Below are 16,344 nucleotides of genomic sequence, written 5' to 3'. Positions count from 1 at the left end.
GAAGTCGTGTCTGACCCATCGCGACCCCACAGACAACGTTCCTCCAGGCCTTCCTGTCCTCTACCATCTTCTGGAGTCCATTTAAGTTCACACCTACTGCTTCAGGGACTCCATCCAGCCACCTCATTCTCTGTCGTCCCTTTCTTCTTCTCTTGCCCTCAACCTTTCCCAGCATGAGGCTCTTCTCCAGCGAGTCCTTCCTTCTCATCCGTGTACTCTAAACAACCTTTCCCCCCCCTTACCATTGACACCCCTTCTGACGTCAGACCTCGTTTTAATGAACATGGGTGATATTCAGGGACACAAATACATGTAACATGTCAGACAACACCTATCTGATTTCCTGTGGAAGGGCTCTGTGTGTGTGTGTGTGTGTGTGTGTTACTTTTATTCTGTCCAATCAACTTTCCTCTTGGGTTTCTTTGTTGCGTTAACTGTGACAAGGAACGTGAGATGAGTCTGGGGATTTTGAACAGGTGACCCTGGGGGATGCTGCAATGGTTGTTAAGTGTGGGGGGGAAAAACACGGTCCTAACTAAGTCACCTTTTTCAGCGCCGTCGTGACTTTGAACGGTCACTAAAATGATTCGTTGTCACGGGAGGGCTGCCTCTTTTAAAGCCTCAGGGACAAGTGGAAAGGGGGAAGGGAAAAAAGAAGAAGAGGGTGGCCAGCAGGAAAAGGGATGAGCTCAAAGAGTCCACCTTGCAGTGGCTGAAGGACCAGGTTAAGGAGAGATGATCATGGAGAAATTCCGTCTAGGTCAGGGGTGTCAAACTCAATTTCACTGAGGGCCGCATCAGCATTGCGGTTGCCCTCAGTGGGGCGGGTGGGCGTGGCTTACTGGGTGGGCGTGGCTAGAGTGCATATGGCCTACTGGGTGGGCGTGGCCAGCTCTACATCGTTGGCATCAAGGGTGCCTATGGGGGCCTGGGCAGGAGTGGGACAGATCTGAGGGTCTCTGGCAGGAGGAGGGTCTCTGGGCCAGGGCCAAGGCAGTGGGGGCCGTTCCCTCCCTGTTTCCAGGGTGGCTTTGCGGGCCGCATGAAACCACTTCGCGGGCCGGATCTGGCCCCCGGGCCTTGTGTTTGACATGTCTGGTCTAGGTAATCATTAAGAATCAACGTAAGTCAACAGGATAGACTGTCTTGAAGGGGGAAAACATGACCTGGTCATTGGGAATCAAAAAGAACTTGATTCAACATCATCCGTCGCACGTAGGTTTGCTCCTGGGAGAAGCTGCAAATAGTTCAGCGACAACCTTGTCGCTCTCTGCCTGTTGTCATTGTCAACTAAGCGGGCTCAAGAAAACTACGTTTCCGGACACCCCTTAAACTGGCCACTCACTGCAACCAAGTCTAACCCACCTTTTACTTAACTCAAGCCTATATTTAATCTTCTCTTTTCTCCTTTCATTGCAGTCCATTTTTCCTTCCACAGATGTCTTCAGGGAGTCCAGAAAGTCAACCACAGCCCTGTCATTGCCCCACCCCGCCCCCCGCCATCCTCTTTTTGACATCCATTGGAACAGAAGTAGTGTGGTGATGGAGCCAATCAATCAATCAGTCAGTCCTGAGCCTAACTGCCCCATTGATGTCATGAATGGCACTGGGGCCAAAGACCGGTGAACTCAAGCACCTAGATGATCTCAAGAGGGCCTCGTGAGCCCAGCCTCCCAGTTCTAAGCTCGAAGAAGATCCCTTTGGCTGGATATCGGTGTCTGGTTACACAAACTCTGGTCTTTTGGGAGAAGAACAATGGCTTCAAGAGAATTCCCCCCAGCGTGTGACTCACGAAAGAGATGCCTGCTGTTCCTATTTTTGGCTTCGGAGTTTGCATATAAAGCCTGGGACTTTGCATCCTGATTCAAGGACAGCCTCTCCGGAGCATCCCCAAGACAAGAGGATGGGTGTATGCGAAGAAAGAGGGTAAGTTTAACTCACTTTGCACGCTGGAAAAAATGGCCCTGATCTTCTCCCAAAGGTGGTTTTCAAAAGGCAACTGGACTTCCTCGGTTTTTCTTGGTCTCACCTACAGCCCTGGGTTCTGCGGGAGGCTCCCATCTAACTGGGTCTAATCCTGGTTTGTTTCCATACCCAACAAAACTAGCCAGGTGCCGCCATCTGCCAAGAGAAAAATGTTTTTTTTTTTGTTGTATATGGTGAGGCTGAGTGGCAAAATAAAGGCTGCTCATATCTTGTTCGTTGGACCTTAGCAATCCCAAAAATCTTAAGAGTATCTTTCTTAGAGTAGTTTCCCTTCAAGTCAGATTTGATCAGTCGGACCTTCCAAAAAAGGACTAAAATTAGTACGGGACCCATGTTCGCCCATTCCTTAGGGGATGATCAAAACTCCTTTTAGATCTCTTTAAAATAGTTCTCTGCTTGTTGTTTACTCTGAGTCTAGGGATGGGGAGTGGAATCAAGCATCAGCAGATGCTTCTACAATTTCCTTGCTTCTTTTTTTGATTCTGGCGTCAAATTCCCTTTGCAGGAGCTTTCCTTTGGAAGGTTTCATAGAGAAAGACAATAATCATATTTTTATATATTTTATTTTTTTTATTTTAATTCCATTTATATCCCGCCCTTCTCCGAAGACTCAGGGCGGCTTACAAACTTAGCAGTAGCCTTCATTCTATGTATAAACCTGCTTATTAGGGCTATCACACACACACCCAAGCGGCATTATTACAAAGTCAGCTTAATTGCCCCCAACAATCTGGGTCCTCATATATATATAATGTTAATGATGATCAAATCTTGGGTTGCCGCAGGGAGCAGATCGAACCAAACAGGAAGATGGTTAGTTGGAGAACCAACAATGGACGTCCCTGGGAGATTCTTTATGCAAGTAAGTCCCTTTTTCTGCATTTCTCTACAGTAGGAACCAACAATGCTCTCTTTTCGTGAGCGGTGGGTGGAGAAGACTACTCAGAACAAGTTTTTGTTTTTTTAACAAAAGACTAAATCTTTAAAGCGTTTATTTTCCATACTTCAGTCAAACAGCTTGCGGATTAATAATTAAAAAAAAGAGCTTATATAAAACAACAGAAAATTGATGGGAAAAACTCAGCTGAGAATGGGAAATAATAACAACAATAATAATCAACATAATAATGCGGCAAAGTTGCAAGGATCGCAATCTCTCCATAGACCAGCCAATCAAATATCTGCTGGACGTATTGTTCAAAGGCAAAGCTGAATGTACTGCTTTGATTCCTAGTTGGAGGCACCGCCAGTGGGGTGGAGCGTTACAATCCCCTGGATCACGAGTGGCAAATTCTGGGCTCGGTCCCCAGGCAGCGGAGCGGCATTGGGGTGGCTTCCCTTAATGGATCCATTTATGCAGCTGGTGGCCACGATGGACTTATTTGCCTCAATAGCGTTGAAAGGTAACTGGGGGGCCTTGAGGGAAGACCACCAAGGCAGGGTTGATGACTGGATTTTGTCCACTTTTTTCTAGCCATTCTCGATCTTTGGTCCAGTCTGTTTTCTAATTTTTTTGGGGGGGTTATGTTGCTCTTTATTTTGGGGGAGTCGTTGAGTTGGCGGCATCTAATTAAAAAAATAAATTCTCCCCCCCCCTGCAACTTTCCTTGGGTCATGTTAGGGAACAATAGACTGCTGGGGGGGTTTGCAAAAAGAACAGCTTCCTGGAGAACAAATGGCAAGCGTGTCTAAGGCAAGACTCTCTTTTTTTTATTAAAGAGTTTTACAAAAACAAAATTTTACAATATATCCCCAAATCCCCCCCACCCCAAACCCGCCCACTTCCCCCCCCACTTCCCAGAGCTAAATACAGAATTATAGTTATAATAATCATATTCTAAATAAAAATTATGCATAATATACAATTAACCAAATTCATAATGTGCTTTAACTCCCCTTTAAAAGACTCTTTTTTCCTTCAATTTTAGTTACTTTTTTTTCCCTAAGTTGCTTTCCCCACCCGCCTTCTCAGTCTGAAATTGACTGAATTTCAACTCCCTGCTCTGAGCCTTAGAAAAAAAAGTAACGAAAATTGAAGAAAAAAAGACAGTCCGTTTGTTCTCCAGGAAGCGTCCTATTTGCAAACCTCCAGCATAGTCTATTGTTTCCTAACATGACCCAAGGAAAGTTGGGGGAGGGGGATTTATTCAGTCCGAAATTGACTGAATTTCCAATCCCTGCTCCCTTCTCAATCAGAAATTGACTGAATTTCAACTCCCTGTTCTCGACTCCAAGTCGTGCCCACACGTTTCAGGGCGTCTGCAGAGGCAGCGCTGTTTGAATCCCTTGCCATTATCCCAGCTTGTCGAGAAATGTTTTGTGCCGTTTCCTTTTTCCTCGGGAGATGACTAAGACGCTCTTGGTATTTTTATGATGCCTATTTATTTCCAAGAGGGACGGGGTGGCTCAGTGGGTTAGGACGCTGAGCTTGTCGATCAGAAGGTCGGCAGTTTGGCGGGTCGAATCCCGAGTGCCGCGTAGCAGAGTTGAGCGCCTGTTACGCGTCCCAGCTTCTGCCAGCCTAGCAGTTCGAAAGCACGTAAAAATGCAAGTAGAAAAATAGGGACCGCTCCGGTGGGAAGGGAACAGCGTTCCGTGCGCCTTTGGCGTCTAGTCATGCCGGCCACATGACCACGGAGACGTCCTCGGACAAGCGCTGGCTCTTCGGCTTTGAAACGGAGATGAGCACCGGCCCCTAGAGTCGGAAACGACTAGCGGGGGAACCTTTACCTTACCTTATTTGTTTGCAAGCCCCAGTCAGTTACCCAATGACGTCTGCTGCGCCTTAAAAAAGGGAAAACATAAGCGCTTCTAATACTCCGGAGCTACTATTCCCTTTCCAAACAGGTGCAAAGCACAAGTTTCTCTCACTTTGCGGAGGGTCCATTCTCCATTTTCAAAGCTGGGCACCGACAGCTCTCTATCCTGGCTTAAGGAAGCGACCTTCCAGTCATCAGTGGCCAGCAGTGGGTGGGTGTTTTTTTTTTCCTTTCGTGTTTTTTTTCTTAAGCACCTGCTGCCATTAAGCCAGACAAACTAGAAGCTTAGGAGGGAAAATGCCTTTGGACTGAACTCACGCCTGAAGTTTAAATATATTTTTTTCCCCATCTGTTAGGCAGAGCTATCTCTGTCGATTGAGGTTGAGGGCAGAGAGGGGGGAAAAGTCTCTGTCAGCTGAGATATGGCTTCAAGGAATGAATGCCACTGGCATCCTTGAGGGCTGAGTTCCTAAAATTTGGCAGACCGGGATGTCGCCTTCCTGGGTTCATTAGTCAAGAATTTGGGAAGAGACTCAGGTAGATTCCTGACTGAAATCTGTGGTCCTTCCTTCCTTGACTGTTACCTTCTCCAGTGGATCCTTGGGGCTGCTAATAAGAGTTCCTTTATCCTTTCCGCCCTTCCTCTGTCCATCTGTCTCTTAGCCATGGGCCCGCAGCTCACAAGTGTGTCCTGACTGACAACCCAACGAGAATTCCTTCTCGCCCTGACCTCTGTTTAGCACCTCCTGTCATTCCTGCCAGATCTGATGGATTACTTCGAGGGCTCCATGGCTGATCTGTCGGGCTTACTCCGTAAAGGCTGTGGCTGAGGGCTGACCGCGCTCGTCTGCCAGCTGAATATGATCTTAGGTCAAAGACGTGTCGAGTTAATTTTAAGCCCCTATTTGCTGCGGAGGCCGCTTGGAGAAATCGGAGCACCTTGTTGAAAGATTAACCTGGTTCCCTCTGATGTTAAGCCAGAAATTTTCAAATTAGCATGGTTTATGTTTGCCCTGCAATCTTAACAACAACAATAACAACAACAAAATAGTAATGATAATGATGATAATGATGATGATGATAATGATAATGATAATAATATTAATAAAGTTGGAAGGGACCTTGGAGGTCATCTAGTCCAGCCCCCTGCTCAGGCAGGAAACCCTATACCATTTCAGACAAGTGGCTGTCCAGTCTCTTCTTAAAAACTTCCATCTTGTTGTACAAGTCCTTGCTTTGGCTCAGTGTTTCCTCCTCTTCCTTTGTGGGGGGGGGGAGAAACACTTGCCCTCCCCCTCTTGCATGCCCAGAACCTCTCCTCCATCTTTCTTCATTCCCGGTAGGTATTTGCCCCAAATCAATGAGTGGAAGAGAGATGTTGCACCTCTTAGTGAACCCAAGCAAGAAGTAGCTATGGCTGAACTCGGCGGGTACCTATATTGCGCCGGTGGCTTCGATGGGCTGGTTTGTCTCAACACGTTGGAAAGGTAAGCCCACTTGGGATGCCGATTTGAGGCCACGTCGGCGTGATAGACTAGCTAATATTTGTAGCTAATAGCGTTTTTTCCCCCCCTCAAAGATCTCCCCCAAATTTAAATCAAAATAGATTGATGTAACATCTAGAGGGAGATGTGGAAGGAGACAATCATCTTAGGAAGCTTATAGGAGAGAGGGAGGGAGGGAGGAGAGAGAGAGAGAGACAGAGAGAGGGAGAGAGAGAGAGAGAAAAGCGGGAAGAAGAGGAGGAGGAGGATATGAAGGAGGAGGAGAAGGAAGATGAGGAGTAGAAGGATAAAGGATGGAGGAGGAGGAGGAGGAGGAGAAAGAGAAAAGGAAGAGGAGCCTTGGCAATTCTATATTCAGCATGAATATACTGTATACTGAAATCTGTATAAGTCTGGGTTTATTATTTATTTATTTATTTATTTATTTATTTATTGAAGTTCTATACCGCCCTTCTCCCGAAGGACTCAGGGCGGTGTACAGGGCAATAAAGGCATTACATACAAAAGTTAAAATAAAATTAAATGAATTAAGCCCTAACAATAAATAATTAAAAATACCCCAAACCCTTAAACCAGGCCGGCCTGTTCAAATAAATAGGTTTTCAGATCACGGCGGAAAGAGCGAAGGTCGGCTTTCTTGGTCTTGACTGGCTGCCTCGGGCTTGAGGAGCACCGGCTGGGAGAAACACGCTCTACACACATGCAGAATCATCTACTTTCTCGCCATTGCAGATACGACCCCGGGCTGGACAGATGGCAGAGGTTGACCCCTATGAAGAGTCGCCGAAAGGGCCTAGGCTTGGCCACGCTGGATGGATATTTATATGCCGTCGGGGGTTCCGACGGCTATTCTCCTTTATGCTCAGGTATATCCCGGTTGTGGGCTAAATTTATTTATTTATTTTATTTTATTTTAATTCCATTTATATCCCGCCCTTCTCCGAAGACTCAGGGCGGCTTACAAGCTTAGCAGTAGCCTTCATTCTATGTATATGCCTGCTTATTAGGGCTTTCACACACACCCCCAAGCGGCATTATTACAAAGTCAGCTTAATTGCCCCCCAACAATCTGGGTCCTCATTTTACCTACCTCGGAAGGATGGAAGGCTGAGTCAACCTTGAGCCTGGTGGGACTCGAACCTGCACTAATTGCAGGCAGCTGGTGTTACTTAAGGAGGCATTAAGCCCACTGCTCCGCCAAGGGTCTTATAAATTAGTTCTCGTTCTATTCCAAGCCCGTTCAAGCAGAATAACAGAGTTGGAAGGGACCTTGGGGGGGGGTCCTCTACTCTAACCTCCTCCTTGAGCAGGAGACCCTGTACCATTTCGAACCATTTCTGTTCAAAAATCTCCAGTGGTGAAGCATCCCCGGCTTTCAGAGGCGACTTCCGTTCCACTGATTAATTGTTCTCACCGTCAGGAATTTTCCCCCTAGCTACTTGAATTCTGTTTCAAAGCTTTCCATTCTCTGAGCTGAAGCCAACCTAGCCTTGACTAAGATGTCCTACAGCGCATATTCTGTCTAAAATGACAGGAAATAATGTCCCTGATTTTTTTTCTTATTCTTATTCTTATTATTCTTTTGGCATTAATGGCAAGAAGGAGAAGAGTGAAAATAATTGGTGCGTTGGGAAGCAATTTGCTACACCGTTGTGTAAGTGTTTTATGGTCTCCTGTATCTTTGCCTCTCTCCCTCTCTCTGCTCCCGTCACACAAACATTAAAAATAGAAAATGATTATATGTATCTGTGATGTTAATTGAAATCTAGGCTTCTGACTGATGGGTTTCTGTAGGCTGGGTGTGATGAAGGATGGAAAAAAGGCTTTCCAAACTCTAATCACGCTTGGTTTACAGTGGCGTGCATGGCTGGGTAATTATTATATTAAACTAATTAACGAAAGAATTGAGAGCAGGCAATTAGTTAACAAAAAGATGCCCACGCTTGTATTAACAAATGCCGTATCACGTCAAAATAGATAAATGCAATAGCGAAAAGATAAATCTGAAAAAAAAAATTCTGGAAAATGACCATATGGACAGAAGCCTGTGTTTCAAAAGTAATTTTCCTTGCCTCTCTTCATTTAGTTGTCTAAAACTCCAGGGTGGTTTGACATATGAAAGGGTATCAATTCAAAATGTGAAATTATTGATCACAGAGACCCGAGACATAGCCAAGAGAAACACCTCAATATATAACAGACAACAATCAATCTGGTTTTAGCAGTTCTGTTCTTGATTTCAAGCCCAAATATGGAAATCGTAGAACAAAACCACAATCCTTGTCCCTCTGAATTTCATCTCCAACCTTCCATACCACTTTAGCCTTAATGCCGCTTTATAAAAGGTAAAGGTAAAGGTAAAAGTTCCCCCGCACATGCGTGCTAGTCGTTTCCGACTCTAGGGGCCGGTGCTCATCTCCGTTTCAAAGCTGAAGAGCCAGCGCTTGTCCGAGGACGTCTCCGTGGTCATGTCGCCGGCATGACTAGACGCCAAAGGCGCACGGAACGCTGTTACCTTCCCACCGTCGTGGTCCCTATTTTTCTACTTGCATTTTTTACGTGCTTTCGAACTGCTAGGTTGGCAGAAGCTGGGACGAGTAACAGGCGCTCACTCTGTTACGCGGCACTCGGGATTCGACCCGCCAAACTGCCGACCTTCCGATCGACAAGCTCAGCGTCCTAACCCACTGAGCCACCGCGTCCCTATGCTCTTTATAATGCCTAGGTAAAACCACGCTTGGAATCCTGCATCCAGTTTTGGCCGCCACGATATAAAAAAGATGTTGAGACTCTGGAAAGAGGGCAGAGAAGCGCAAGAAAGATGATTAGGGGATTGGAGGCTGAAACATATGACGAACGGTTGCAGGAATTGGGCAGGTCTAGTTTAATGAAAAGAAGGACCAGGGGTGACATAATAGCAGTGTTCTAATATCTCAGGGGCTGCCCCAAAGAAGGGGGGGGGGTGTCCAGCTATTCTCCAAAGCACCTGAAGGGAGGAAAAGAAGCAACGGATGAAAACTAAACAAGGAGAGAAGCAACCCAGAACTAAGGAGAAACTTCCTGACAGTGGGCACAATTAACCAGTGGAACTACCTGCTTCCAGAAGTTGTGGGTGCTCCAACACTGGAAGTTTTTAAGAAGAGACTGGACAGCCATTTGTCTGAAATAGTATAGGGTTTCCTGCCTGAGCAGGGGGTTGGACTAGATGACCTCCAAGGTCCCTTCCAACTCTGTTGTTCTGTTAATAAATAATACAATACAGTACCATACAATGCAACACAATGCAACCTGCCCCCAGAAGCTGCAAATGCTCCAACCCTGGAGGTTTTTTAAGAAGAAATTGGACAACCACTTGTCTGAAATGGTTCGGGTTTCCCGCTTGAGCAGGGGGTTGGACTAGATGACCTCCAAGGTCCCTTCCCACTTTGTTATTCTGTTAAAAGGAGTTTACACCACCCACTTCCTGTTCAAAAAGCAGGCTAACCCCTTCAGCTTCTTTTTTTTTTACACAGAACGATGACTTTTTAGGGCACAAACTGTCCCTTTCAGCTTTGGAAACAGTTAGTTCTCCTCCCTTCCCCCTGTGCTAAAGTGACAATTGGCAGCACAGAGCTCAAAAGCCCAGGCTCCTCCACCCTTGCCTATTTCAGTCGAGCGCTATGATCCCAGAGAAGACCGGTGGACCGCCTGCCCTCCGCTCCGCAGCTGTCGTGAAAACCTGGGTTGCGTTGCCTTGCAAGGCAACATCTATGCCGTCGGTGGGCAGGATGAACTGACCGAACTCTGCAGCGGTGAGCGGTTTGACCCCTTCGCCAACCGATGGACGCCTGTTAGGCCCATGAGGTCCAAAAGGAGTAAGGTAAGGAGAGCCAGGTAGGAAAATACAGGTAGTCCTCGCCTTACGGCTACAGTTGGGCTCAAAGTTTCTGCCAGAAACTGATCCGGGCAAACAAGAGAAGCCTCATCTGCGGGATGCAGGCAGCACATGAAACCACCCAATCTCCGGTCCGTGGGTAAATCTCTCTCCGTGGAACCGGTCCCTGGTGCCCTAAAGGTTGGGGGCGGCTGCTATACAGCACCCGATTAAGGGCTTGAGAAGAAAACACTTAATCCTCTTTTTTTTAAAATTGTGGAACTGCAGGTAAACCTTGCTGCTATCAATGGGTATCTCCTTGCCATCGGCGGCTATGACGGGATTGTTCACGTTTCCACGGTTGAAGCCTTTGATCTGGATCTCAATGCGTGGAGGTAGTCTTCGTGTCCCTTTGCAGAGGTGCTCAAACCCCACTCCCTTCTAGCACTGATGGTGTTCCCTAGTTGGGTAATGAAACGTCTGCAAGAAAACAACAAAGCTCAGAGAGCACTAAGGACGTCCAAAGTCCTTCTCCTCCTCCTCCTCCTCCTCCTCCTCCTCCTCCTCCTCCTCGCACTGATGATGTTTCCTAGTTGGGTAATGAAATGTTTGCAATTAGAAAAGAATCATACTCAGAGAGCACCAAGGACCGCACAGTCCTCCTTTTCCTCCTCCACGTCACAAACCCCACTCCCTTCTAGCACTGATGGTGTTCCGTAGTTGGGCCATGAAACATCTGCAAGGAAACCCCCACCGAACTCGGAAAGTACCAAGGACCCCACAGTTCAACCCTGAGCTACCCATATTCTATCGGCACCTTCATGAATTTTAGATGTCCGTCTTCGATATATGTGCCATTGTTGTGTGAAACACGCTTTGCCGACAAGCTTCTGGAGGTTAACACTGCCCCTTGTTCCTTCTGTTGCAGACGTTTTGGCAACACGAAAAGCCGTCACCCAGATGGAGGCGTCTCCGTGATCCAAATGGCCACCGAAAATGTGGAATCCTTTGAGTCCCCTTGGAGCAGATAAACAGAAGATGAACAAGAAGTTCTAGTTGTAGGTTCACATTAGGTAGGGCGAGTTCTTTAGCTAGAACTGACCAGTGGCAGGACAAAAGAGTTGTGGATCCATACCCGAAACAAGATTCATTTATTTTATTTATTCAGTTTCTATAGCCATCAGTCCAATTGATTCTGGGCGGTGAACAATTTCACAACCGTGAAAACACAAAAATGAAAAAAAACTACAGCTCGGAATTAACAGAAGCAAAATAGGTGTGTTGAGTCCAGATATCTTCACACACCATCATATTTTGGTTAAGATACACCTCCATATTTAGAGATTGAGCTGTGGTGGCGCAGTGGCTAGAATGCAGCATTGCAGGCTAACTGCCCACTGCCAGGAGTTCGATCCTGACCAGCTTAAGGTTGACTCAGCCTTCTGTCCTTCCGAGGTCGGTAAAATGAGGACCCAGATTGTTGGGGGGCAAGATGCTGACTCTGTAAACCACTTAGAGTGGGCTGTAAAGGGTTTATAAGCCCAAGAGCTATTGCTATTCTAAAAAGGGCTAAGAATTCTATTCTTACCATTATGTTTCTTCCTTTGTTTTAACCACATTGCCTGTGATCCTGGTTTGTTGGCTAAAAATACTTCTTGGCCCTAGGAGTTTGCAATTACATCAATTGTCCTCCTTCAAAAAATATTCTCCTCTAAATTCATGTCAGCTAGTAACATTTTAAAGCTTGGCCTCCTCTAAGTTTAATAACCTTGGGTGCTCCAGATTTAAAAATAAAACAACTGGATGGTTCCCAGTAGTCAAATAGATTTGCACAATCACAAACGGCAAAGCGTGCATGAGTTTGCACTCTTTGCTAATATCCTAATAATCTTTGCTCAGTGACTTGACTCGTCAAGGAATTTTATCCCAGGGAATGCTTCTTCCTAAATGGCGTGATTTGCACAATAAACTGGATGAAAAACAACCAAGGTAGTTCTTTTCTACTGGTGCAGAAGAAAACGTTTTCGTTTCCAATAATAAAAAAAATAAAGGTTCCCCCGCACATGCGTGCTAGTCGTTTCCGACTCTAGGGGCCAGTGCTCATCTCCGTTTCAAAGCCAAAGAGCCAGTGCTTGTCCGAGGACGTCTCTGTGGTCATGTGGCCGGCATGACTAGACGCCAAAGGCACACGGAACGCTGTTACCTTCCCACCGGAGTGGTCCCTATTTTTCTACTTGCATTTTTACGTGCTTTCGAACTGCTAGGTTGGCAGAAGCCGGGACGAGTAACACACTCACTCTGTTACGCGGCACTCGGGATTCGACCCGCCAAACTGCTGACCTTCTGATCGACAAACTCAGCGTCCTAATCCACTGAGCCACCGCGTCCCGACATTTAAATTTTCTGTCATCTTGTGTGCATGTTCATAGCAGGACATGTGTTGTGATCCAAGTGATCAAGACAAGTCCTTGGCTTCTCTACTTACCAAAGCAGATCAAATGACAAAGCAAGAAGCATATCTCTCTCCCTCTCCCTCTCCCTCCCTCCCTCTCTCTCTCTCTCTCTCTCTCTCTCTCTCTTTCTCTCTCTCTCTCAAAAGCTGGCAAGCTAGCATGGCATTGGCACTTGGCCCAAGTGTTAGAGACTGTACTTTGCAGAAGTAGGATCATGATCTGAGGAGGCCTTTCTTACAGGCACGCCTTCTGCTTGCAAGATTGTCCATCCATTCCCCCTTGGCTTGCTTTCTCTTGGAAAGTGCCTGTTAGAAGATCTCCCCACAGGGACCTCTTAGAAGGCTAGAGAAGTTAGAAGCCAGGAGAATGAGGTGTTGACAGATGCCAGCCAACTGAGTGGATTTCTACCGTCGGCACATGCCAGAAACACAAACTGAAAAACACACATGTATAGAAATGGGGAGGCAGAGATACGGAGTTGTGCCACGAATCACAGACCCATTAGATTCTCTGGAATTTAATCCCAAGCAAAATATGTACAGCCACACAGCTGCTGCTGGCCACTTGCTGATTTTGGCGGCTGGAGTCTGACTTCCATTGGTATTCCGTTATGAAATTCCAGAACTGTAAGAAATTCCAGGAAACAGTAGTATTTTTTTAAAAAAAAAATGGTGGAGAAGGACTTTCCAAGCACTTAACGTGCAACTGTCAAGAAAGCAACGTGAATAGTTTTATGCAATAAATAAGAGTTCAAGCAAGAAGCCGGAGAAACTGCTTTTAAGTATATATAACCACAGCAACGATAAATCTTCATTTTTGTGGTCAAGGGATCAAATTAAAAGGAAAAGAAATCTATGCACCAAAGTCAGTGGAACAAAATTAAAAACCTACATGTACCACTCCCAAACAGTGACTAGCATAAATATGCATAACTGTACACTATCCTATTGTAACACTTCACCTAGGAACGATGTATTTAATGTAATTTAATATTTATTATTTTGATTGTAAGCCATCCACAGTTGCTCTGCAGAGTGAAATGAGTGGCACATAAAATTTAGTAAATACACTTTAGGGCTCAAAGTATTCGCCCTGTAGGGTTTACGATGTTTAATTTGTTTAGATTGATTTGTAAATTTATTATCTTGTTTTCAAGCTGTGAAATTCCACTCGGGAGATTTGGTGACCAGCTTTACAAGCTTCCCAAATTAGATTTAGTGAAAGTTTTGCAGACTTTCTATCGGAAGATGAGGATAAAAATGTTGGAATCAAATGACTATGCACTCAATGGCAGTTGTTTTTTTTACGTAGCATTAGGGCCAGCCCAATATAAAACAGCAGTGTGATGGAGGATGAAGAAAACCGTCAGAAAAGGCAACGCAATCCTAGGCTACATTAACAGAGAGACAGAATCAAGATCACGTGAAGTGTTGGTACTGCTTTATAATGCCCTGGTAAGACCACACTTGTAATACTGCATCCAGTTTTGGTTACCATATTATAAACAAGATGTAGAGACTCTGGAAAGAGTGCAGAAAAGAGCAACAAAGATGATTAGGGGATTGGAGGCTAAAACATGAAGAACGGTTGCAGGAATTGGGTATGTCTAGTTAGGACGCTGAACTTGTCGATCAGATGGTCGGCAGTTTGGCAGGTCAAATCCAGAGTGCCGCGTAGCAGAGTGAGCGCCTGTTACTCGTCCCAGCTTCTGCCAACCTAGCAGTTCGAAAGCATGTAAAAAAAATGCAAGTAGAAAAATAGGGACCACTCCGGTGGGAAGGTAACAGCGCTCCGTGCGCCTTTGGCGTCTAGTCATGCCGGCCACATGACCACGGAGACGTCCTCAGACAAGCGCTGGCTCTTCGGCTTTGAAACGGAGATGAGCACTGGCCCCTAGAGTCGGAAACGACTAGCAGGCACGTGCGGGGGAACCTTTACCTTTATCTAGTTTAATGAAGAGAAGGACAAGGGGGGACATAATAGCAGTGTTCTAATGTCTCAGGGGCTGCCCCAAAGAAGAGGGAGTCAAGCTATTTTCCAAAGCATCACAAGGCAAGACAAGAAACAATGGATGGAAACTGATCAAAGAGAGAAGCAATCTAGAATTAAGGAGAAATTTCCTGACAGTGAGAGCAATTGATCAGTGGAACAGCTTGCCTTCAGAAATTGGGGATGCTCCAACTCTGGAGGTTTTTAAGAAGAGACTGGACAGCCATTTGTCTGGGATGGTCTAGGCAGGTCTTCCTGCTTGAGCAGGGGGTTGGACTAGAAGACCCCTGAGATCCCTTCCAACTCTGTTACTCTGTTACTAAGCCATGATGTTGCTTTTCAAAAGGCTAGGAAAATAATCTTATATGAGCTTGTGAACGAGCAGTAATGATTGTGTTGCAGTCTCTCCCCAAACGAGCAGCATCCTGTATATCTTCCCTGGATAGTTTTTAAAGTCGCTCTCTATGAGATAATTATTTTAAAAGGGGACACTTTGAACAACTTTATTGCATTTCTGCCGCTTGGGCTGCTTTGATTTATTCTCCTGTTCTTGAGTGTTAACGATCCTGGCCAAGGCTTCAATGCATCAGGCAGGATCCCATTTATTGTCGAAGCCGGTGAATTTTTCAAGATCACCCAAGTGACTGAGATTGTTTTCAAGTTGAACAGAACAAATAAAGTGGCTGTCCTTAATCATATAGCTGTGATTTTTTTTAAAAAAGCTGCTTTTCTGAGTAGAGTGAATTATCTATCTATCTATCTATCTATCTATCTATCTATCTATCTATCTATCTATTTATCTATCTATCCAACTCTCCATCCGAATGTCTATCCATCCATCTCTATCCATGTTATCTATACATTTTCTCTCTCGTAACCCATCTCCCTCTCTCTCTCCCCCTCTCTGTCTCCATCTTCATCTCCATCTCTTATCTAATTTACATGGCTGGCCATCTCACACAAAGTGATTCTGGGCAGCGTAGAACAATGAAGTAAAACATACAAAAACCAATCGTTATTCAAAACATACAAAACAGTCATCGTTAACTCAATTACAAACCCCCCTCAAGCTCAGGAGAGAGTAAATATTATCCACAACAATGGGTCCATCTTGGGACCTAAACCCTGGGACCTTCTCCCCACCCCACCTCTCCGGCTGCAGGCCAGATGACGTAACCAGGTCTTAAGGCTCTTCCACCCTGGAGGGTTGCAAAAAAAAAAAAAAGCCAATTAAATTTATCTCTCCTTCGGTGGGCCGCTAGATGACGCCAGAAGACAAGGAGCCACTCGCTTGAGACTGGAAAAAAAAGGGATATATATATATTTGCAAAGTGGGAACCGGCATCCCTGGAGCATCATCTCCCTAACCGTGAATGGAGCAGCTTGGAGGGGGAAGACCTCCACCTTTCTCCCCTTCAGCCTGGCAGCGATGGTGAATGACAGAGAGGTAAGCTTCCCCACCCTCAACCAGTTTCCCAAAAATGTTGCCTCCCACCTTCCCCACCATCCCGGTCTGTCTAAAGGCAGAGAGATCTGTTGGCCGCACAGCCAAATCCTGGCTCAAAAAATTTCCCGGGGCTTTTGGCAGGCTGAAGCTGAACCAGAAGAGGCTTGGTCGGGGGAGCTGGCGTTGAGCACCGCAACCCCACGGTGGGCAGAAAGACTCCACCTCGGGCCAACTGTCCAGCTCTTGATATGTCCAGGAGAGTCCGTCCACTGGCAGGACCCTTGGAGGCGCCCAAACCACAGCAATGACGTCTTTGGAGGAGAGTCGTGGTCCACCCAGAGTCTGCCATCCC

At 46.0% G+C, this 16,344-nt stretch overlaps 1 protein-coding gene across 1 annotated transcript; it reads left to right on the top strand.

Annotated features, from left to right (window-relative positions):
• Positions 1-1,682: 1,682 nt before the first annotated feature.
• LOC308674942 (uncharacterized protein) lies at positions 1,683-12,149 on the top strand. The gene is made up of 8 exons (XM_081339836.1): positions 1,683-1,926; positions 2,772-2,848; positions 3,221-3,389; positions 6,089-6,232; positions 6,983-7,116; positions 9,901-10,109; positions 10,392-10,498; positions 11,032-12,149. The coding sequence occupies exons 1-8, from the start codon at positions 1,904-1,906 to the stop codon at positions 11,132-11,134; spliced, it is 966 nt and encodes a 321-aa protein (XP_081195962.1). The 5' UTR covers positions 1,683-1,903; the 3' UTR covers positions 11,135-12,149.
• The last annotated feature ends 4,195 nt before the right edge of the window (positions 12,150-16,344 follow it).

Source organism: Vipera berus (genome assembly GCF_964194415.1).
Source record: "Vipera berus genome assembly, chromosome: 15".
Lineage (NCBI taxonomy): Eukaryota > Metazoa > Chordata > Lepidosauria > Squamata > Viperidae > Vipera > Vipera berus.
Note: the sequence above shows the minus strand (reverse complement) of the source record. Positions and strands in the feature narration are given on the sequence as shown.